We start from the raw sequence: 22839 nt of genomic DNA on the forward strand, positions 1-22839 counted from the left end.
ACTTAAACTTCTTCTAACGCCACTTCTTCAAAATAGACTCGCCCAGGCTGTGGTATTTTGTGGAAGAGCCACACTCAAGGGGCCAAAGAGCCGCATGTGGCTCGCAAGCCGCAGTTTGCCGACCACGGCCCTAAGGCATGACCTTTGTCCTCATGATCCAGTATAGTGAGTCAGACTCCCCCCATCCCATATGTGTTCCAGGCAGTAAGATGGAAAATAAACAAACAACAACAACAACAAAAGTCAAAGAATGCACATCATCTGACTCTTTTTTAAAAAATATTTATTTATTTCAGAGAGGAAAGGAAAGAGAGAGAGAAAAAAAAATAATGATGAGAGAGAATCATCCATTGGCTGCCTCCTGCATGCCCCCACTACAGAAGAGAAATATTGTGATTACAGCCAACAGTCTCTGCCAAAATTTACAAATCAGCAACTCTCTAGGCCCAAGCAGGCTTCAGGAATCCAGTGCACTTATGACTTGGTGGGAGAAGGTTTTGCCCTACTTCATCCTAAGGATCTCACCTTACTGCTAGAATTAGCAGCTGCTCCAGATAGCACTACTTCCTCTTAGAAAAGGTGGAATAACTCTAACTAGGAAAGATGTACACAAGATAGGTTGATCAGCTCTGCTTGTGTCATCTTATCAGATGCTTTCATGTACTGATTCTGCCAGGCTATTTTAAGGTGAATGAAAGAGAACAAGTAAACATTACAACTGAAGGGCCCTAAAATTCTTTGAACAAGAATTAAAAGCCCTGGCCCTGGCGGGTTTGGCTCAGTGGATAGAGTGTCAGCCTGAGCACCAAAGGGTCCCAGGTTTGATTCTGGTCAAGGGCACATACTTCGGTTGCAGGCTCCTCCCTGGACCAGGCCCTGGTTGGGGCAAGAGCAGGAGGCAACCAATCGATGTGTTTCTCTCACATTGATACTAGTATTTCTCTCTGTCTTTCCCTCTCTCTTCCACTCTCTCTAAAAATCAATGGAAAAGTATCCTCGGGTGAGGATTAAAATAAAATATAAAATAAAAAAAATAATAATAAAATAAAATAAAAAGAATTAAAAGCCCTGTGCAACTCTCTCATGTTCTTTCTCCGGGTGCTGGAAAAAAAAAAAAAAACTAAGAAGATAAGATTTAATCTTTCTAAAAATTTGGTCCCATTAAGGACATCAATCTAAATGGAGACTTTCCCTCTACTCTTGTCAACTAACTTTTGTTTAGAAAGATACATACAGCAATAAACAGAAGGAAGAGTTTTTGGCTTGGAATCTCTACATGGAGTGCCCTGGAAATAATATTAGGTGTTGCACACCTCTAAGGGGTACTGTTCACATTATTTCTGTGTGAATGGCAACCCCTTGGACCACAGTATGAAATGATGTCACTCAGAGCTATGTAATGATGGTGTCCAAACAACATTAATTATCTGTTAATCTTTATATATATGTGTGTGTGTGTCTGTGTGTGTGTGTGTGTGTGTGTGTGTGTGTATATATATATATATATATGCTGGCAAGATAAGCAGATGGCACCGATAGTCCCAAGAGTAGTCAAAGACTATTTTGTTCTTGCGGAAAGTTGCTTTTAACCCCCATTCAGAGAATTGATTTATATTAAGTTCATCAATGGTTACCAAACGGATTCAAACCATCTAGTGAGCCCACAATATTTCTGATTTATAGGGGTCTATTTTAAAGACAAATGTAAGACCCTAGAAATTCCAGGTTCCTACAGTGTGTAGAGTATGATTTGCATACACCATTCTGTAAACTCATTAATCAGGGGAGTTTAGGGTCCCTCATTTTATCGCTCTCTTGCACACCTGTTCCTCTGGAAATGAATACGTAGGTAGCAACCGCAGCTGCACAGTGCTGCTACTGATTTAAGTAATGTCATTAGTCTCATCTTTAAAACTGCAGTATTATGGCAAAGCTTCAAGGGTGTTTCTAATATAGCCTTCTCATCAGAGTCAATTACCATTAGAACATGTTTTTAGAATGTCACTCAGAGGCTATTTGGGTTTGTTTTTTTTTTAAGATAGGTAGTTTTAAAATTATTAACAACAACAAAATAAGCCTTTTAAGTAAGTGCATTTTCAAGGATGGGGTAGCATATTCTGGAAAGGTTTCATCATTTTGTTTTATGTAGGACCCAACAAATTAGAATTAGGTTTGCCTCCTTGGATATAAAGTAAAAATAAATAAACTCATGTTTCTTCTTCTCATTTTATCTCTATATAAAGTGTTGGTCCTTAACCTTTATTGGATCATAAACACTTATGAGAATATGGTATCTATTCTAAGAAATGCATTCAGATACATATACACAAACATTAGCATAAAATGTCAGGGATTATTGACTCATAAAACCTATTCATAGACAGTCTAGTTTCAAAGCCCCAATCTAGAGGATAGTGTAGGGTAAAAATGAGTTTAAAGAACTGAAAATAAATTCCACTAAAGAAGAAAAAGTTAACATATGTGTGTGTGTTTATATTAATTTGAAAAGAAGTCACTTTGGAGACTACTTTCAGAAATCTTTTATATTGATGACTTTAATTTCAAGAACCAATTTATATAAACTCCAGCAATATACATCTTAAAAACTATTCTATTTTTCTTACATAAATCTTTATTGTTCAGATTATTACAGTTGTTCCTCTTTTTCTCCCCATAGCTCCCCTCCACCCGGTTCCTATCCAACCCTCTGCCCTTACCCCCCCTCCACTGTCTTCATCCACAGGTGTATAATTTTTGTTCAGTCTCTTCCCGCACTCCCCCACACCCCATTCCCCCGAGAATTGTCAGTCCACTCCCTTTCTATGCCCCTGATTCTATGTTATTCACCAGTTTATTCTTTTCATCAGATTTTTTTATTCACTTGATTTTTAGATTCACGTGTTGATAGATATATATTTGTTGTTCATAATTTTTATCTTTACCTTTTTCTTCTTCTTCCTCTTCTTAAAGAATATCTTTCAGCATTTCATATAATACTGGTTTGGTGGTGATGAACTCCTTTAGCTTTTTCTTACCTGTGAAGCTCTTTATCTGACCTTCAATTCTGAATGATAGCTTTGCTGGGTAGAGTAATCTTGGTTGTAGGTTCTTGCTATTTATCACTTTGAATATTTCTTGCCACCCCCTTCTGGCCTGCATAGTTTCTGTTGAGAAATCAGCCGACAGTCATATGGGTACTCCCTTGTAGGTAACTAACTGTTTTTCTCTTGCTGCTTTTAATATTCTCTCTTTGTCTTTTGCTCTTGGCATTTTAATTATGATGTGTCTTGGTGTGGTCCTCTTTGTTTGGGGTTCTGTGTGCTTCCTGGACTTGTAAGTCTATTTCTTTCACCAGGTAGGGGAAGTTTTCAGTCATTATTTCTTCAAATAGGTTTTCAATATCTTGCTCTCTCTCTTCTTCTGGCACCCCCATAATTAGGATGTTGGTATGCTTGAAGTTGTCCCAGAGGCTCCTTACACTAACTTCATATTTTTGGATTCTTTTTGCTTTTTGCTTTTCTGGTTGGGTGTTTTTTGCTTCTTCATATTTCAAATCTTTGACTTGATTCTTGGGATCCTCTAGTATACTGTTGGATCTCTGTATATTATTCTTTATTTCAGTCAGTGTATGCTTAATTTCTAGTTGGTCCATTTTTATATCCTCGAGGGTCTCACTAAATTTATCAGCGGTTTCTAGAAGATTCTTGAAAAACCTTATAACCGTGGTTTTGAACTCTATATCCAGTAGTTTGCTTTCCTCCATTTCTGTCATGTGTGACCTGTTTCTTTGTCTCCGCATTTTGGCTGCTTCCCTCTGTTGACAGAGTGGCTTTGTGTGCTAGGTGTCCTATAGGGCCCAGTGGCTCAGCCTCCCCAATTACCTGAGGTGGACACTCTTGGTGCACCCCTTTGTGGGCTGTGTGCACAGTCTGGTTGTAGTTAAGTCTTGATTGTTGTTGGTATCACTGGGAGGAATTGGCCTCCAGGCCAATTGGCTGTGAGAATCAGCTGTGTCTACGATGGGAGAACTTCAGTGCTGGAGACACCCTTATGGGGCAGGACTTGCTCCAGTGGGGCTTTGGTGCTCACTGAGTCTGCCCCCTGAGTGTGTCCCTTATGAATCTGAGGAGTTGTAATCTGGATGGTCCCACTCTGACCACTGGGTCCACTGGCTCTTGGATCTCTAAGGAGGTGCTAATTTAGCCTCTGCCTGAGGCCACCCAGCAGGAGCTACGGAGAGATCTGCAGATTTCTCTTCTTTGTTTGGGGTTTGGAGGTGCCCAGATGAGGCCCAGCTGTGAAGCAATGCAAGCTGCTGTGGGGCCTTGGGCCTTTTTTTGGATGTTCTGGGTCTCTCTGACCCAGCTGCAGTTTGTTAGGTAATTTTAGATTGCAAAGGGCCAAGCCATTCATATGCAAAAGCCTCTGCGCACAGCTTGGGTGGGGCAGGGTCTCAGGGCAGAGGAAACAGCTATGGCTGATCCCCAGCCCTGCTCTAAGAGGACCCCGGGTCTCAGTGTCCCGAAGTAATTGCTGCAAGCACCTCTGAGAGAAAGCCGCCCTCAAGTTCCGCCCGATGCCAGATAGTCCAGTTTCTCACCATATGAGTCTGGGTCCCCAGAGTCTCGCCCGGAACTGGAGTTCAGAGCAGTCGGGAGCTTGTGTCTCCCTCCGGATTAAAAAAAACAACCGCATACTCAGTTGCCAGCCCTTTCTGCGCACGTCTCCGTACCTCTGCACTTTACTTCCGCACCTTCTCTGAGTCTCAGTGTGCTTTTCTCTTTCCTTCTAGTTGTAGAATTTCCACTCAACCAGCCTTCCTGTGGTTCTGGATGATACCCGTTTTGTCTTTTAGTTGTAGTTTTGAAGTGGTTGTGCGAGGCAGCAAGTTCAGGTGTTTATGCCGCCATCTTGATTTCTCCAAAACTATTTTAAATTGAACTGCAATTTGAGGCATACTTTAAGGGTGTTTTGGGTTTTTATTGTTGTTTTTACAATGAAAAACATAGTACATTCATTCAAGACTTCTCTATCAGAACTTTTGATGGTTTTGTTTGAGTTCACAGGTAAAAATATTTTGAAAACAGCATCAACACTGAAGGCCAACAACTTGAGCCCATTTATTTACTTATTTATTAAAATCTTTATTGAGATATTACACACCATGTAATTAACCCCTTTAAGGTATTCAATTCAATAGTTTTTAGTAGACTCACAGACTTACGTAACCATCACCACAATGATTTCAGAACATTCTCATTAGCCCGTAAAGAAATCCTGTCCCTATTTGCAGTCACTCCCCATTTCTCACCCCCAGTCATCCCAGCTTTAGGCAACCTCTATCTGCTTTCTGTTCCTATAAACTTGCCTATTCTGAACATTTCATATAAATGTTCATACAATATGTGGCCTTGTGTGACTGGGTTCTTTCACTTAGCAAAGTATTTTCAAGGTCCATCATGTTGTAGCATATATCAGTACTTCATCTCTTTTTATGGCTGAATAGTCTATTGTATGGCTATTCCACAATTTGTTTATCCATCCATCAGTGATGGACATTTACTTTGTTTCCAATTTGGGGCTATTATGAATAATTCTGATGAAAACATCTGAGTACGAGTTTTTGTGTTGACCAACCCCCCCCCCCCCAACTGTTAACCAACCACACAAAACATTAAAAGGGAAGTCTTATAATTATAACAAAGTTATAAGAAATTTGTTCTATAATAATTTTGGATTTTTTTCAAGACTCAACCATTTTCACACCCAATAACACAAAGGCTTATCATGACAGGAAAACTGTCATCATTACAGAATCTAAATCAAAGATAGAATTGGAGGAGGTTAGATGTTCTCTAAGATCCCTTCTTACACTAAGTCAACAACATACTACTACCTATTATTTCTCCATGAATAAAAGAGCAAAGAAAGACCAGGATATCCCCTGATCTCAAGGTAATTATCAACAAACATTACTGAGCCCCTTGCAGGCAGCAAGCACAACTGTGAACATGTGTGAGTGGGCCTTGGACAGAAGCGATCTACTAGTACTGAGCATGACTTGCCAAGCTACTCTGAGTTCCCCATTCTGGTCTGAAGTACTTGGCCCCTCACCAGTTCCCAACTGTGTCTTGCCTGTAACTTCAACTCTGTTCCGCCTTTGACACTCTGCCTTCCCTTGGGCAGCTTTCATGCTCACTCACAGTGACCTTCACTGCTGACTCAACCCTGACAACTATCTCCATTACACGTCTGAGACTATGGACTGAACTTCATCACAGGCATCCATGCTGGATTAATGCCTGCCTGGGCTCTAGGTCTGATGCTCAGGGGAGACACAGTGAATGTTTATTGAATGAAGGATCCATAAGATTTCCTATTAGTGCTATGTGTATGAGGCTGAAGGGGGTCAAAATTAATTTATAACTTAGTTGCTTTTATCAGTTGTTAAATGATTACATATGTCTCCAATGATAAAAGCACTTGGGAACCTCACCTTATTTCTGAGGCTCTCTTCTTAGCTATAAAAGTATTAACATGAGTTTATTCATTGGGATTGGAATAGTTTATCTGGTAGGGACAGATTCAGAGGCATAGGAAGCACATTACTGAATATTCGACCCATTAGAATCATCAGGCAGCAGACCCAAAGAGGAGGTTTAGCTGATTATTTCTTTAGCTTTGTATTTCAGAGCAATTTTACTTTGGATCTTTGGATTTAAATCTAATGCTCAGTGAGCATTACCTGATGCCAGCATGTGAGGCATAACCTGAAAGGCTGAATCACAGTTTACTGCTGGGGGGTCCTGCCAAGCTTTGCCATTCTTTCAGAGGAGGGTTTCCTTGGGAAGCCAATTTTTTCAGATAGTCACAAGGCTCTAGTTGGGGAATATCAGGATTCTGCCTGTAGTATTTCTGCAACTTCTCTAGCACTATGGGCAACCCAACTGTGGACGCATAGAACATGGGCCCACCCTTGTGCCTTGGCCATCCATACCCATGTAAATAGACAACATCAATGTGTTCTGGGCTGGCAGCTATCCCATCTCCCAAGATACGGAATGCTTCATTAATGAGCGAATATAAGCAGCGCTCAAGAATCTCATCCTTGCTAACGATACGTGGTTCAATGTGATAGGTTTCCCTGTACTGTGACAGAAATTTGGAAATCCAGGGATCAGGTTTGTGAATCCTACCCAATGGCTTGTCATATTGGTACCAACCCTCCCCTGTCTTCTGGCCAAATCGTCCTGATTCACAGAGCATATCAGGAATTGGGCAATATCTCCTGTTGCCTCGCTTTCGGGCAGGAGTCCCTGGAGGCAATGTAGGTCCAGTAAGACCTTGCCCCTTTCGAGATTTCCAACCTATATCTAACCCAGCAAGATCAGACACTCTAAAAGGTCCCATTTTGAAACCAAAGTCCTCCAGCACCTCATCAATCTCCTCTGGCTTACTGCCGTCTTCCAACAAGAAATACGACTGATTGTAATAAGGAATCAACATTCGATTCCCAACAAATCCAAAACAATTGCCTACAACTACTCCAAATTTTTTAATCTTTTTTGATAAGTTCATAACAGTGGCGATAGTAGTGGGGGAAGAGTATCGGCTGGGAATAACCTCTAACAACTTCATGACATGAGCTGGTGAGAAGAAATGGGTACCAATGACCAAGTGAGGACGATCAGTGGATGAAGCAATCTCATCTATGTCCAGGGCTGACGTATTGGTGCACAAAAAAGCTTCTGGCTTGCACACAGCTGACAGTTCAGCAAAGACCCGCTTCTTCAGATTCATTTCCTCAAATACTGCTTCAATGACTAAATCTACACTACTAAGCTCCTTCAAAGATGTAGTTAACCTGGGTTTTGGTCCTGACCAAGTGTGGCCACTCTGCTGCATTTTCAATCCTTCCTTTACAAAGAAGGAGGTTATTATCTTGTTAGCAGTTTCTAGCTGTTTCTTGTCTGATTCCACAGCAATCACAGGAATCTTGGCCTTTGCAAGAGAAATGACAATGCCTCGACCCATTGTTCCCAAGCCTGTAAATAAGAGTAAAGGAGAAAAAATGATTCAATGATATTGAGAACTGGAAAATTATTCAGTGGATGCAAGGCTTCTGTGGCAATGTGGCATTTAAAGAGATCAATTCAAGGAATATACACTGAGTGGCCAGATTATTATGATCTCTGAACGCATAATAATCTAGCCACTCACTATATATATGAGGCCCGGTGCATGAACTCGTGCATGGGTGGGGTCCGGCCAGCCTGGCCAGGGGGAGGGGACATGGGCAGTTGCCGGCCTGCCTGCTGGTTGGACTCATGGTCGAGGGGACAATTTGCATATTAGCCTTTATTATATAGGATATACACTGAGTGGCCATATTATTATGCGTTCAGAGATTTTAATAATCTGGCCACTCAGTGTACATGGATTCAATACTAGTTAAGGCTAGACACTGTGCTAAGTGCTTTAGAATACATAACAATGAGTAGGATTCACATACACTATTAGAATTAATAAACAAGTTCAGCAAAGTTGCAGGATACAAGATCAATATACAAAAATCAATTGTATTTCTACACACTAGCAATGGGCAATCTGAATATGAAATTAAGAAAACAATTCTGCTTACAATGGCATCAAAAAGAATAAAATACTTCAGAATAAATTAAATAAAGAATTGTAAAACCTGTACACTAAAACTCAAAAACAATATTGAAAGAAATTAAAGAAGACCCAAAATATAGGAAAAGAATCTCATGTTCATTATTCAGAAGGCTTAGTATTGTTAAAATGGCAATACTACCCAAATTGATCTGCAGATTCAGTGCAATCCCTATTAAAAATCCAACTGTTATTTTTCCCTGCAGAAACTAACAAGCTGATCCTAAAATTTGTATAGAAATACAAATAATCCAGAATAACAAAAACGATATTGAAAAATAAGAACAAAGTTGAAGAACTCACTCTTCCTACTTTCAAAACCTATGACAAAGCTAAAGTATTCAAGAAAGTGTGGTACTGGCATAAGGACATACATATGGATCAATGGAATAGAATTGAGAGTCCTGGAATAAATTCATACACTTATGGGCAAACAATTTTTGACAAGATTTGCAAGATAATTCAATGGGGGAGAGAATAGTCTTTTCAACAAATGATACTGGGACAACTGGATATCCACATGCAATAGAATGCAGTTGAACCCCTACCTCACACTATATACAAAAATTAATTCAAAATGGATAACAGACTGAAGTAAGAGCTAAAACAATAGAACTCTTATGCGTAAATCTCATGACCTAGGCAACAGTTTCTTAGATATGAAACAAAAAGCACAAGCAACAAAAGAAAAGATAAATTGTACATCACCAAAATTTAAGACTTTTGTGCTTCAAAGGACATCATTAAAAAAGTAAAAAGAACCCACAGAATGGGAGAAAATATTTGCAAATCATGTATTTGCAAATCATACAAATCTGATAAGGGATTTGTATCAGAATATATAAAGAACTCTTAAACTCAACAATAAGAAAATAACTCACTTTTATCTAGCTGGTTTGGCTTACTGGATAGAACAGGTCTTGGGTTCAATTCCAGTCAAGGGCATGTAACTTGGTTGCAGGCTCGATTCCCAGCCCCAGTTGGGGCACATGCAAGAGGCAACCAATCAATGTCTCTCTCTCATGTCAGTGTTTCCCTCCCTCTCTCTCTCTCTCTCTCTCTCTCTCTCTCTCTCTCTCTGTCTCTCTCCCCCTCTCTTCTACTCTCCCTAAAAATCAATGGAAAAATATCCTTAAGTGAGGATTACTAACAAAAAAAGACAACTCAATTTAAAATTAGACAAAGGGTCTAATAAAGATTTCTCCAAAGAAGATATGCGAATGCCCAATAAGCATATAAAGAGATGCCTAACATCAATAGTCACTAAGGAAATTCAAATCAAAACCACAATGAGCTGCCACTTTATACTCACTAGGTTAGCTATAATTAAAAAGACAAGAACAAGTTCTGGTGAAGATGTGGAGAAATTGGAACCCTGATGCATTGCTGGCAGATTATAAAATGGTACAGCTGCTGTGGAAAAACAGTTTGGAAGTTCCTCAAATGTTAAATATGGAATTGCCAGCAATTTCACTCCTAGCTAGGGAGATAGGGAGATAGGTAGCTAGGGACGTGTACATATATCCCTAAGAGAATTGAAGACATGTGTCCACACAAAACTTTCATGTAAGTGTTCAGAGCAGCATTATTCAAAATAGCCAAAAAGTAGAAACAAGCCAAATGTCCATCAAATGATGAATGGATAAACAATATGTGATATATACAAACAGAGGAGTATTATTCACCTGTAATAGAAATGAAGGCATGATATATGCTACAATATGGAAAAACCTTAAAAATATGCTAAGTTAAAGAAGCTGGACACAAACCGCCACATGTTATATGATTCCGTTTATATGAAAAATGTCCAGATTAGGCAAATCCATAGAGACAGAAAGTGGGTTAGTGGTTGCCATGGGCTGGGGAAGGACAATGAGTAATAATAACTGCTAATGGGTATAGGGTTTCTTTTCAGGGTGATGAAAATGTTCCAAAATTGATTGTGGCAATGGTTGCACAACTTTGTGAATATTTAAAAATCATTGAAGTGTATTCTTTTTTTTTTTTTTTAAATATATTTTATTGATTTTCTTACAGAGAGGAAGAGAGAGGGATAGAGAGCCAGAAACATCAATGAGAGAGAATCATCGATCAGCTGCCTCTTGCACACCCCTTACTGGGGATGTGCCCGCAACCAAGGTACATGCCCTTGACCGGAATCGAACCTGGGACCTTTCAGTCCGCAGGCTGATACTCTATCCACTGAGCCAAACCGGTTCCGGCTGAAGTGTATTCTTTTTTGGTGACATTGTTACTATATATATTTGTTTAAAATGTTAATTGTGATAAAATACCTGTAAAATTTACATCCGTTTACAGTTTAGTGTATTAAGTACATTCACATTGTTGTGCATCCATCTCCAGAACTTTTCATTTTGAAAAACAAACTCTGTACCCATTCAACAATAAATCCCCATTCCTCCCTCCCTCCAGCCACTGGTGACCATCATTCTACTTTCTATCTCTATGATTTCAACTACTTTAGGTACCTCATATACAAGTGGAATCATATAGAAGTTGTTCTTTTGTGACTAGCTTATTTCACTTAGCATAATATCCTTAAGATTCATCTATTTTGTTTTTATTATGTGTCAGAATTTCCTATCTTTTTAAGCCTGAATAATATTCCATTGTATGTACACAACACATTTTGTTAATTCGTTCATTCACTAATGGACATTTGAATTGTTTCTACTTTAGGCTATCATGAAAGATGCTGCTATAAACATGAGTGTACATATATCTAATCAAGTCCCTGCTTTCAATTATTTCGGGTATATACTCAGAGGTGGAATTTCTGGATCATATGGTAACTCTATTTTTATTTTTTTTGAGGAACTGTCATGCTGTTTTCCGTAGCTGCTATACTATGTTACATTGAACTATACTCTTTAAAAAATTTTATGGTATATGAGTTAAATCTCAATAAAACTGTTAAAAAATATGAAATTTCATATAATTAATTTCATATAATTTAGTAGTGGGATGAAGAAAAGTTCACCAATATCCATCCTATACGGTAAAGTAAATGATGTGAGTTGAGAAGTTTAAATTTATTTGATGATTCAAAGGAAAGAGATTATATTTGGTTGAATGAATCAAGAAAAGCTTCAATATAAAGATATTTGAAGAAAGAACATATTGAAGTGGGTAAAATTGAGGAACTTGAACTATACAGGTTGGAGAAGGAAAATGAAAATGGAATAATGTTTTAAGCAAAGGCAAGAGGAATAAAAAACTATTCAATGGCAAAGATGTTGCTGTCCCTTCCCCATATCGTTTCATTTTCCTCCTGGACTCATAAGAGACTGTATTTTCCACATCCCTTGTATCCTATGACTAATTCTGGACACTAAAATGGTTGAGGGGTATGTGTGGGATGTATGATTGGCCCATAAAATCCCCTGTAAGATGCCTCATTATCACCTGAAGATAGAAAATGCAGAGAACAACTCTGAGACCTTGGAGGAGACCTTAAAGACCCAACCCGGCCCACTGCCTGCTTCTGTATTGCCTACAAGCTAAAAATGTTTTCACGTTTTAAACAGTTGAAAAACCAAAAAATAATAATAATAATATTTTATGACACATAAAATTATATCAAATTCACATTTCAGTGTTTATAAATAAAGTTTTATTAGAATACAACCATGCTAATTTGTTTTTGTGTTCTCTATGGCTTTTTTTGTGCTCAATAGCAGAGCTGGGTAGTTGCAACAGAGACCCTTACAGCCCACAAAGCCTAAAATATTCATTATCTGGAACTTCACAGAAAAAATTTGCTGACCCTTGTCCCTTCCCCTTTTTCACCCATCTCCCCAACACCCTTTCCATATGGCAACCACCAAAATATTGTCTGTATCTATGAGCTTGTTTTTGTTTTGTTTGTTCATTTATTTTATTTTTTAGATTCTACATATAAGTAAATCATCTGGTATTTGTTTTTCTCTGTCTGACTTATTTCCCTTAGCATAACCCTCTAAGTTCATTCATGTTGTCACACATGGCAAGATTTCATTCTTTTTTATGACTGAGCAGTATTCCATTGTATGTAGCATGTACCACTATGGTTGGTATCAGATGGGTACTAGACTTAGCAGGGTTATCACTTTGTAAATTATATAAATATCTAGTCACTATGTTGTACACCTTAAACTTATATATTGTATGTCAATGTGATTGAAAAATTTAAAAACCAACTATTTTATACTAAAACTTGACTAAGATAACACTAAGAAGATGCATAGAGTGGGCTCTTTCTCTGCAGGTTGGGTTGGGTGGCAACCAATCACTGTCTCTCTCTCTCTCTCTCTCTCTCTCTCTCTCTCTCTCTCTCTCTCTTTTTCTCTCTCTCTCTCTCTCTGGTGAGGGTTAAGAAAGTTGAAAGAACGAAGGAAAGAAAGGAAGGAAGAAAGAAAGATGAGAGAGAGAGAGAGAGAGAGAGAGAGAGAGAGAGAGAGAGAGAGAGAGGAAGAAGGTGCTTTTAGTAAACTATGAACCTCATCCCCCAAAAGACTGTACACGAGCTGAAGCATATAACATTTTACTTCCCATTTCACAGGATTTAAAATCCACAAAAGATCATTCTTGGACCAAGACTAAGAGCAAGTGAAGCTTAGGAAAGTGGCCCAAAGAAGCCAATCAGAGAGCTAGCTTCTGAGGAAGGAAGGCATTTGTTTGGAAAAATTCCAGGTGTCAAAAGAAGGTAAGCCCTGTTTCAAGGTTCAGATGGATTTGAGGATAGTTGGTTTTGAACTAGGAGAAGGAAAGGAATGGTTCCAGGGACCAGAAAGACAGAAACTTCAAGAGTGACAGGACACACCTTAAAATGTGGTACAAATAATAATCATTGTTGGGAAATTCAGGAGTGACAGATTCGAACAGAGAAGAGGTTGGGATGAGTGAAAAACGCCCAGGGTCTGGATTCAGACAGATCTAGTGTCAGACTCTCACACCACTTGTGTTTACTAGTATTTAGCTCCTTGTTGAGAAGGTTAGTGTCTCTAGGACTCACATGTAAAATGAAGATAGTTAACGGGCTGGGGTGAAAATTAAGCTAGCTAACACATGTAATATATCTAGCATAGAACCTGGAACCCAGTGGCCCTAAGCAAATGGTAGTAGCCCGTCACATGTGCAGATTTGGAGAATGACATTAACGACCCCATGTTCTTACCGAGAACGCCCACGGAGGAGATGGGCCGGGCCGACGCCGTTTTCCAGGATGCTCCGGAGGGAACTGACCACTTATGTGCATTCCTCTCAGCAAAGAAAGCATACTGCAGGGCTCTAGCCTGCCCTGATTGCCGGAGGTACAGAAACAGCTCGGCCTCCTTCTTGATGCCCACCTCATAGGGATACTGTGCGGCAGCCTGGACTGCACGGACACAAGTCTCCTGAGAAAGGCACCCAGGGTGCTGCTTCCGCATCTTCAGAAGGGCTTCACTGAAAACAGAGTCCATGTTGGGCAAGCTCTGCACTGGCCTGTTGAAGAGTCTACGGGACTCTAGAGACTGATCTGGAAGAAATAAGAAAGAAAATCAGGTCTTTGGAAATGTTACTTAGACTAAGAGAAAATGAGTAAATAATGATAACTGTTCAAATTCAAAGTACAAAATTAAATGCGATTCAACAAGATATTTAATGTAACATGAATACCAAGGTCTCTAACATCTTCGCAACTTAGTTCCTTAAGAATTTAATGGCTCCGAAGCAATTTCAAGTTACCTAATTGAAGCATAAAGCAGCATTTTCCTATTATTCCAATTTTATAATAGATTAAATATTAATCTGTCAGTCATTTTAAGGAAAATAGCACTGAGTTAATAATATTTTAGATTCAAGGTAATTTTAACTTGATTCCTAATAGTAACAAAGACTTAAAAATACCTAGAAAAGAAGACAGTGTGATACTGGTACAAGGACAGATGTACAAATCAATGGAAGATAAATGAGAGATTAAAAATAAATCCTTATAATTATGGCCAATTGCTTTTTAACAAAGGTGCCAAAACAATTCACTGAGAGAAAAAATAAGAGTTTTTTCAACAAATACGTTTGCTGAGACAACTGGATATCCATATTCAGAAAGTAAATAAATTTAAATCCTTATCTAACACCATATATAAAACTTAGCCCAGCTGGCATAGTTTGAGCATCGACCTATGAACCAGGAGGTCATGGTTTGATTCCCAGTCAGGGCACATGCCCGGGTTGAGGGCTCGGTCCCCAGTGAGGGGTGTGCAGGAGGCAACTGGTCGATGATTCTCTCTCATCATTGATGTTTCTATCTATCTCTCCCTCTCTCTTCCTCTCTGAAATCAATAAAAATATATTTTTAAACAATTAACTCAAAATGGATCATAAGTCTACATTGAAGAGCGAAAACTATAAAATTTTCTAGAAGAAAACATAGGTTAAACCTTTGTGACCTTGAGTTAGGCGAAGTGTTTTTAGCATGATCCATGAAAGAAAAATCAATCAATTATTAGAAGTTTTAATAATAATTAAAATTAAAAACTTCTGTACTTCAAAAACCATCATTAAGAAAACGAAATGATAAGTCATAGATTGAAAGAAAATATGTATGCCCTCTCCCCCACCTCCACCAAATGTCCACTTCCTAATCCCCAGAACCTATGAACTTATTACCTTACATGGCAAAGGGACTCTACAGATGTGATTAAGGTTAAAGACCTCGAGATGTAGAGATTATCCTGTATTATGTAGGTTGGCCCAATCCAATCATATGAGTTCTTAAAAGAGGAGAATCTTTCCTGGCTATATAGTGAGGGAGAGATTTGATGAGAAAGGATCAGAAAGCTGCAACATGGAAAAGACTCAACCTATTGGTGATGTGGCTTTGAAGAAGGAGGCAGTGGGCCAAGAACTAAGAAACACCATGGCCTCTAGAAACTAGGGACAGCCCTCAGTTTACAACCAGCAAGAACCCAGGGACCTTGGTCCTACAACGCAAGGTACTGAATTCCACCAACAACAGGTTCTCCCCCACAACCTCCAGAAAGGAGTGAAGCTGCTGACACCTGGATTTTAGCCCAGTAAGACCCTACTGAACTTTTGACCTATAGATCAGTAAAAAATAAATGTGTGTTGTTTAAACTAAGCTTGTGGTAATTTATTATCAAAGCAATAGAAAATCTAATACAATTTAAAAACAAATATCTAATAAGTATCGGTATCCACAATATATAAAGGACTCTGATGACTCAATAATAAGAGGGCAAACAACCTCATTTTTTAAATGGACAAAACTTTAGTGGCTATTTCACCAAAGAGGATAAACAAATGGCTAATAAGCATGTGAAAAGACGTTTAACACCATTAGTCATTAAGGAAATGCAAATTCAAAACACAATGAATGTATAGGCAGATTCTAAACAACCTCATTTCTGAGACTAAAGTACAAAAATCTCACCCTCTCTTGCTCTCTCACTTCCTCACTCTGATGACAGCCAGCTGCCCTTTGGTGAAGCCCATGTGACAAAGAGCTGAAGGAGGCTTTCAGCCAACAGCCCGAGAGGAAATGAGGCCCTCAGTCTAATGGGCCATAAGGAACAGAATCCCGCAAACACCCACAGGAGCGTGGAAGAAGATCCTCTCTCCCAGTCTAGCCTTGAGATGAATACAGCTCTCACAACACCTGAATGTAATGTTATGTGAAATCCTAAAACCAGAGGCTTTAGCTAACCATGCCCAGATTCCTGACCCACAGAAAGTGTAAGAGTTTAATAAATGTTTGACTTTAAGCAGCTAAATTTTGGGGTAATTTGTTATGCAGCTATGTATAACTAATACAGACCCCTAAAATGACTATCATAGAAAAGACATCAATATCAAATGTTGGTGATGATGTGGAGTAACTGGAACCCTGAGAATGTAACACAGCACATCAGCTTTAGAAATCAGTTTGACAGTTTCTTAAAAAGATAGCATAAACTTATTGTTCAACCAAGCAATTTTACTCCTAGGAATCCACCCAAGAGAAATGAAAACATACAGCTATATAAAACTTATATGAATATTCATAGCAGCATTATTCATAAGAACTCAAAACTGGAAACAATCTGAATATCCATCAGCTGATGAATGGATAAAGAAAATGTGGTATAGCCATACAATGGAACACTACTCAGCAATAAAAGGAACAAACTACTGACACATGCTACAGATGAGCCTCAAAAACATTATGCTAACTGAAAAAAAGCTAGATGCAAAAGATTACCTATTGTATGATGCTGTTTATAGTATAGGTCCAGAAAAGACAAATGTATAGAGATGGAAAGATCCGTGGTTGCCTAAGGCTGGTGGCTAGCTGCAGAAAGTCACGAGGGCACTTTTTGTAGCAGTGAACAAGCCCTAAGACTGATTTATGGAGACGTTGCATAACTCTATAAGGTAAATTATGCCTCATTAAAGCTGTTAAAAATTCCTAGAAAATATAAGACCTTTAAGAAGATAATATAACATTTTATTGAAGAACATAAAATAAGACCTTAATTAGGAGAGAGAGCCAATGATATAATATTTAAAGCATAAAAATATTTCCATATACATACATTACATATAAATTTCTAATCAGAACCCTTATTTTCTATTTTTTAAAAATAAATCAATAGAATGATTCGTAAAGTTTGCATAAAAGAATAAATGTATGCCTAGCTGGTGTGGCTCAGTGGTTGAGCATCAACCCATGAACCAGGAGGTCACGATTCAATTCCAGGTCAGGGCACATGCCCAGGTGGCGGGCTTGATCCCCATTAGGGGAAGTGCAGGAGGCAGCCCATAGATGATTATCTCTCTCTCCCTCTCTGAAATCAATAAAAACATATGTATAGAGAATAAATGTCGAATAAATTACATTATCAAAACTGTTTTCTAAAACAGTATACCATAAACTGTTTTCTAAAAAATACTATCATCTCTTCAAGAATAAAACATCATATCAAAAATGTACACTTTGGTTAAACATAAAACCTACCAAACCTCATAAAGCAGTTTCACTTAAAAAGACATATGAATGTGAGCCTGTCTGGCATTCCTGTGTTACTATGTGTCCAACAGAGAGCGAGTATGATTGGGATGTAATCATGTCCACTTGGAAGTATATCTGTAAAACATTATATAATTTCAACTTTTTTTAACATAGGAAGGGAGACTATTTTAATGCTCGATTGCTACTTAGAACTGAAAAGAATGGATTTTATTTTATCTCTAAAATATATTTTTATTGATTTCAGAGAGGAAGGGAAAGGGAGAGAGAGAGATAGAAACATCAATGAGAGAGAATCATTGATTGGCTGCCTCCTGCATGTCCCCCACCGGGGATCAACCTGGACATGTGCCCTGAGCAGGAATCAAACTGTGACTTCCTGGTTCATAAGTTGATGCTTAATCACTGAGCTGGCTGGGCAAGAATGGATTTTTAAATGGATGCTTTACCATATGATGTTAAGAATAGGATTCAGGAAAGGAAGGAAAGACAGCAGTTAGCAGCATGGGTCCCTATCCACACTACTATTGTTGGAAAAACATGAACTCTACCCAACAGGCTACCAGTTACTTGCCCATGTACCCAATGAGTTAGCCCAGTCCTCGAGCTATGGAAAGGCAAGTTCAGCAGAGAAGGATGGAAACCTTTCCAGGACCTGATTTAATTTCTGGTGGCCCAAAAGGAAGACAAGAGTGGACAGTAGAAAGAGAACATGTGTGTGGAGGAACCAAGAGGTTGAGGGAAGAGGGATGAGCTGTCAGTGTTGTAGCATAAATAGGGGACCGATGCAATCTATGCCTAGTACAGGCATAGACTGGGATATCTTGTAGCGATCTCTGTTCCTGTGACATTGCCACTGTTTCCATCTCAACACCATAGCACACATCACAGTTCTTTGAGGCGTTTAAAAAGGTTAAGATGCCCAGGCTCCACCATAGACTCAGTTAAGCGTCTTTAAAGGTAGGCATGAGTAATTTTTAAACAATTCAACTCTTGATGGTGAGGTGTAGCTTCTGGGAGGTCCAAGAGCAGAATGTTATGCCAGCCACTGTACCAAGGACAGTTACAGCTCCTGGCAAGTTTACCCTGAGCCAGAGATTGAAAAGGAAAGAGAAGAGAAAGGGGGAAAAAAAGAAAAAGAAAAGAAAAGCCTGGTTCATGGTGTACAGTAAATGTTGCTGGTCAGCATAAGCCTGTTACCCTGAGGATACTCAGAACCTCTCGGGCTGCCAGTGGGCATCCTGGGAGCTTCCCACGGTATCTGTCCAAACCAGCCTAGGGCCAAGAGAAGTGTGTCCACTGGAGAGGCTGGGATCAGGGCGCCATCATAGACCACTTTTCCCCCTGTACAATTTCCCATCCCTTTCTTGCTATAGCTGTAACTGAAGGATGTTATTATCTTCAAATTTCAGTTTATTACTACACAATATATTCAGAATTTCCCCTTTGGGTCTATAGGTCTGATGTTTTCAAAGTGTATTTCTTACACACTTGGTAGTTTTAGAGTCCTGGTGGTTTTAAAGTCACTCAACTGTACCTACATAATAAGAGAAGCAAGTGTGAGCAGTTCAGCACTAGCATTCGCTGCATAGGAAAATGGGTAAGAGAAGAACTGATTTCTGATTCAAAAGTGCTTATGGTCAAATTATTTGCTTGACCCATTCACATTTTTTTAAAAATATATTTTATTGATTTTTTACAGAGAGGAAGAGAGAGGGATAGAGAGTTAGAAACATCAATGAGAGAGAAACCTCGATCAGCTGCCTCTTGCACACCCCCCACGGGGGATGTGCCCACAACCAAGGTACATGCCCTTGACCGGAATCGAACCTGGGACCCTTGAGTCCGCAGGCCGACGCTCTATCCACTGAGCCAAACCGGTTTCGGCCACATTTTTTTTCTTAATTCTTCAAGGTTTTCTAAGGCATAATATTAAATTTTTGATTTTTTTTTTTAAAGTGAACCATGCTCCTAATGGAAGAAAAGGAGGCAATTATTTTCCCTCTTTCCTTTCTGGTAAACTTACAGGAAGAGATTTTTTTTTTTTTTCCTGCCTAGGATGAAGAGCGACACAGCGTGCTGTTTAGAGAAATGGTCTCCTGAGGCATAAAGGATTCTCTCTTCTCTAATTCTGCTAAAGAGTAAGCTGTGTCTGTCACAGAAGCTCTGTAGAGAGCAGACAGAACTGTACTTCCCCAGGCTTGCGGGAGTCACCCACAGAAGTTGGGAAGTTAAATGTAGACATGTGCTTAGGCCTCCTACGTAAGGCAGAGTCGCTCTGCTCCTGTGAAATAAGTTTATATAAATGTTCACAGGGAGTAAAAATAAATTACAAAGAGCAAAAGATAAAATGAAGAGAAAGACATATGGAACCCTAAGATTTTTGAAAGCCGCAAAAATCAACATGAACAAGAAGACCCAGGTCTTTAGGCAGAATTAGAATTGTTAAAAATGGCTAACACAGCCCAGTGCAGTCACAGGACCAGGGGTCGTTACAGGGACAAAAGCAGAGCATTTGGTTCCTGAGTTGAGGCTCCCAGTCAGAGGTCCCCTGTGCCCGTCTTTGAATAACAACACACATTTTCAGCTTCATGCCAGAAATATGCACATGGTAATCAGGAGTTCTCACTCAGTTTGGGTAAAACAGGCTACTGGCCAAATGCAAGTGCAAATAAATAGCATTTTACAGAACCCTGCTCTCCCCAGTGTAGCCAAAGCAATCTGGCTTGGTCAAGTAATTCTGAATTGCTCTGCTAAATCTATTGCCCGGCAGTAGTCTGAGAGGCTTCATATAACAAGAGTATTAAGATGCATGAAACTAATTAACTTTCACAGTTAAATCTCCAGGATACACATTAAGTTTGTAGAGAAATTTGCAGCAACTTCCCAAATCACATTTTTAGATACATGCTAACCTTCTACAATCCCCTCCCACACATAACTGGTTCCAAAACTGCTGATTGCAATATTGCCTTTGGAAATTCCCTTCTCTCTCTCCTTTCCTATTGGATGTGGAAACTAAATATGTGCTGTTAACCTTTACTTTTTATTTTTTTAGGTCAATATTTCAGAAGTGGGGTTGGGGGTAAGGATGGGGGTGGGAATAGGCTGAATTAATAGAATATTTTTACAAATGGGAAAAGGAAACGAAAATTTTACATGTATCTTAAAATTGAGATATGATTCACATACCATAAAAGTCACTGTTCTAAAGTTTACAATTCAGTAGTTTTTAGTATATTCACAAGGTGTGCAACATACATGTATGTATTTTAACCATACCTTTTGTAACTGATTTACAAATATCTTTAAGACTGCTGGTAGTATTTGCATGCCAGGTGTAAAAAGTCAAAACTAGGAAAAGTTATCTCCATTCTTCCCCTTGTTGTTCTCAAAGTGTGGGCTCAAGAACACACCATCAGCATCACCTAAGAACTTGTTAGAGCTGCAAATTCTTGGGCCCCACCTCAGACATACTGAGTCAGAAAGTGGTGAGGGGGTCCTACAGTCTCTTTTAACAGACTGTCCCAGTGATTCTGAAGCACAATAAAGTTTGAGAACCATTCCTCTAGATCAAGACAATGGTACCAGCTTCACATAACTACAGATTTGTATTCATATATTTTATTATTGGTATATTTTATTAACATATTTTATAATAATACCTATTATAAAATATCAATATATATTTATATAATACAGTCTTATGGAGCTTTTTCTTCAAATCAACCCATCAATTTTGTTCTGCCAAATAACCACATACAATATTTAAAGACAAACAAAACAAAAAAAAAAAGGAAATCAAGGAAACATAAAAAGAAAGGAAAAGCATAAGACTTTAAATGGAAAAAACCAAGATGGCGGCATAAGGTAAACACCTATACTGCTGCCTAGCACAACAATTTTAAAACTGCAACTAGAAGACAAAGCGGACATCGTCCAGAACAACCGGAAAGCTGGCTGAGTGAAAATCCTACAACTAGAAGGAAAGAGAAAAGGACACTGAGACTCAGGAGCTGTGGAAGTGCAGAGACCCGTGAGCGCGGAAAGGGCGGGTGGCTGAATACGTGGCTGGCTTACGCGTGGCGCGCGGAGAGGGCAGGCAGCAAATTCGCATCTGGCTTTCTCGTTCCAGAGGAAAACAAAACCTCCCGACTGCACTGAAATCCAGCTCCAGGTGAGACTTTGGGTACCAGACTCATTCGGGGAGAAACTGGAGTGTCTGGCAGTGGGCGAAACTCGAGAGCAGCCTTCTCTCAGAGGTGCGCGCAGCCATTGCCACAGGACACTGAGAACAGGACCCTCTTAGGGCAGGATTGACGGGAAACCAAGGCTGTCTGCTCCACCCAGAGACTCCGCCCCATCCAAACTGAGCACAGAAGCTCTCCCAGTGGAGACACTGCTGATCCTCACAGCCAATTGGCCTGGAGATCAACTCCCCACCGTGATACCAACAACAATCAAGGCTTAACTACAACAAGACTGCACACACAGCCCACAAAGGGATGCACCAAGAGTGTCCACCACAGGTAACTGGGGAGGCTGAGCTACTTGGCCCTGCTAGGACACCTAGCACACAAAGCCACTCCATCAACTCAGGGAAGCAGCTAAAATGTGGAGACAAAGAGACAGGCCACAATCGAAGGAAATGGAGGAAAGCAAAAGACTGGCTATAGAGATCAAAACCACGGTTATAAGGTTTTTCAAGAATTTCCTAGAAAGGGCAGATAAATTTAACAAGACCCTCGAGGATATGAAAAAGGATCAACTAGAAATTAAGCATACACTGACTGAAATAAAAAATATTATACAGAGACCTAAAAGCAGACTAGAGGATCACAAAAATCAAGTCAAAGATTTGGAATATGAAGAAGCAAAAAACACTCCTCCGGAAAAGCAAAAAGAAAAAAGAATCCAAAAAGTTGAAGATAGTGTAAGAAGCCTCTGGGACAACTTCAAGTGTACCAACATCCAAATTACGGGGGTCCCAGAAGAAGAGAGAGGGCAAGATACTGAAAACATATTTGAAGAAATCGTGACAGAAAACTTCCCCCACCTGGTGAAAGAAATAGACTTACAAGTCCAGGAAGCACACAGAACCCCAAATAAAAGGAATCCAAAGAGGACCACACCAAGACACATCATAATTAAAATGC

At 39.3% G+C, this 22839-nt stretch overlaps 1 protein-coding gene across 1 annotated transcript in view; it reads right to left on the reverse strand.

Moving 5' to 3' along the window:
* Positions 1–5643: 5643 nt before the first annotated feature.
* Positions 5644–22839, reverse strand: part of EHHADH (enoyl-CoA hydratase and 3-hydroxyacyl CoA dehydrogenase) — a 46275-nt gene continuing 29079 nt past the window's right edge. The window contains exons 6-7 of the mRNA XM_008157552.3: positions 13850–14191; positions 5644–8045 (exon numbers count right to left, since the gene is read on the reverse strand). Of these exons, the coding sequence (XP_008155774.1) occupies positions 6784–8045; positions 13850–14191 (1604 nt within the window). The 3' untranslated portion in view covers positions 5644–6783. The remainder of the gene's footprint in view (positions 8046–13849; positions 14192–22839) is intronic.

Source organism: Eptesicus fuscus, chromosome 3, assembly GCF_027574615.1.
Source record: "Eptesicus fuscus isolate TK198812 chromosome 3, DD_ASM_mEF_20220401, whole genome shotgun sequence".
In the NCBI taxonomy this organism is placed as follows: Eukaryota; Metazoa; Chordata; class Mammalia; order Chiroptera; family Vespertilionidae; genus Eptesicus; species Eptesicus fuscus.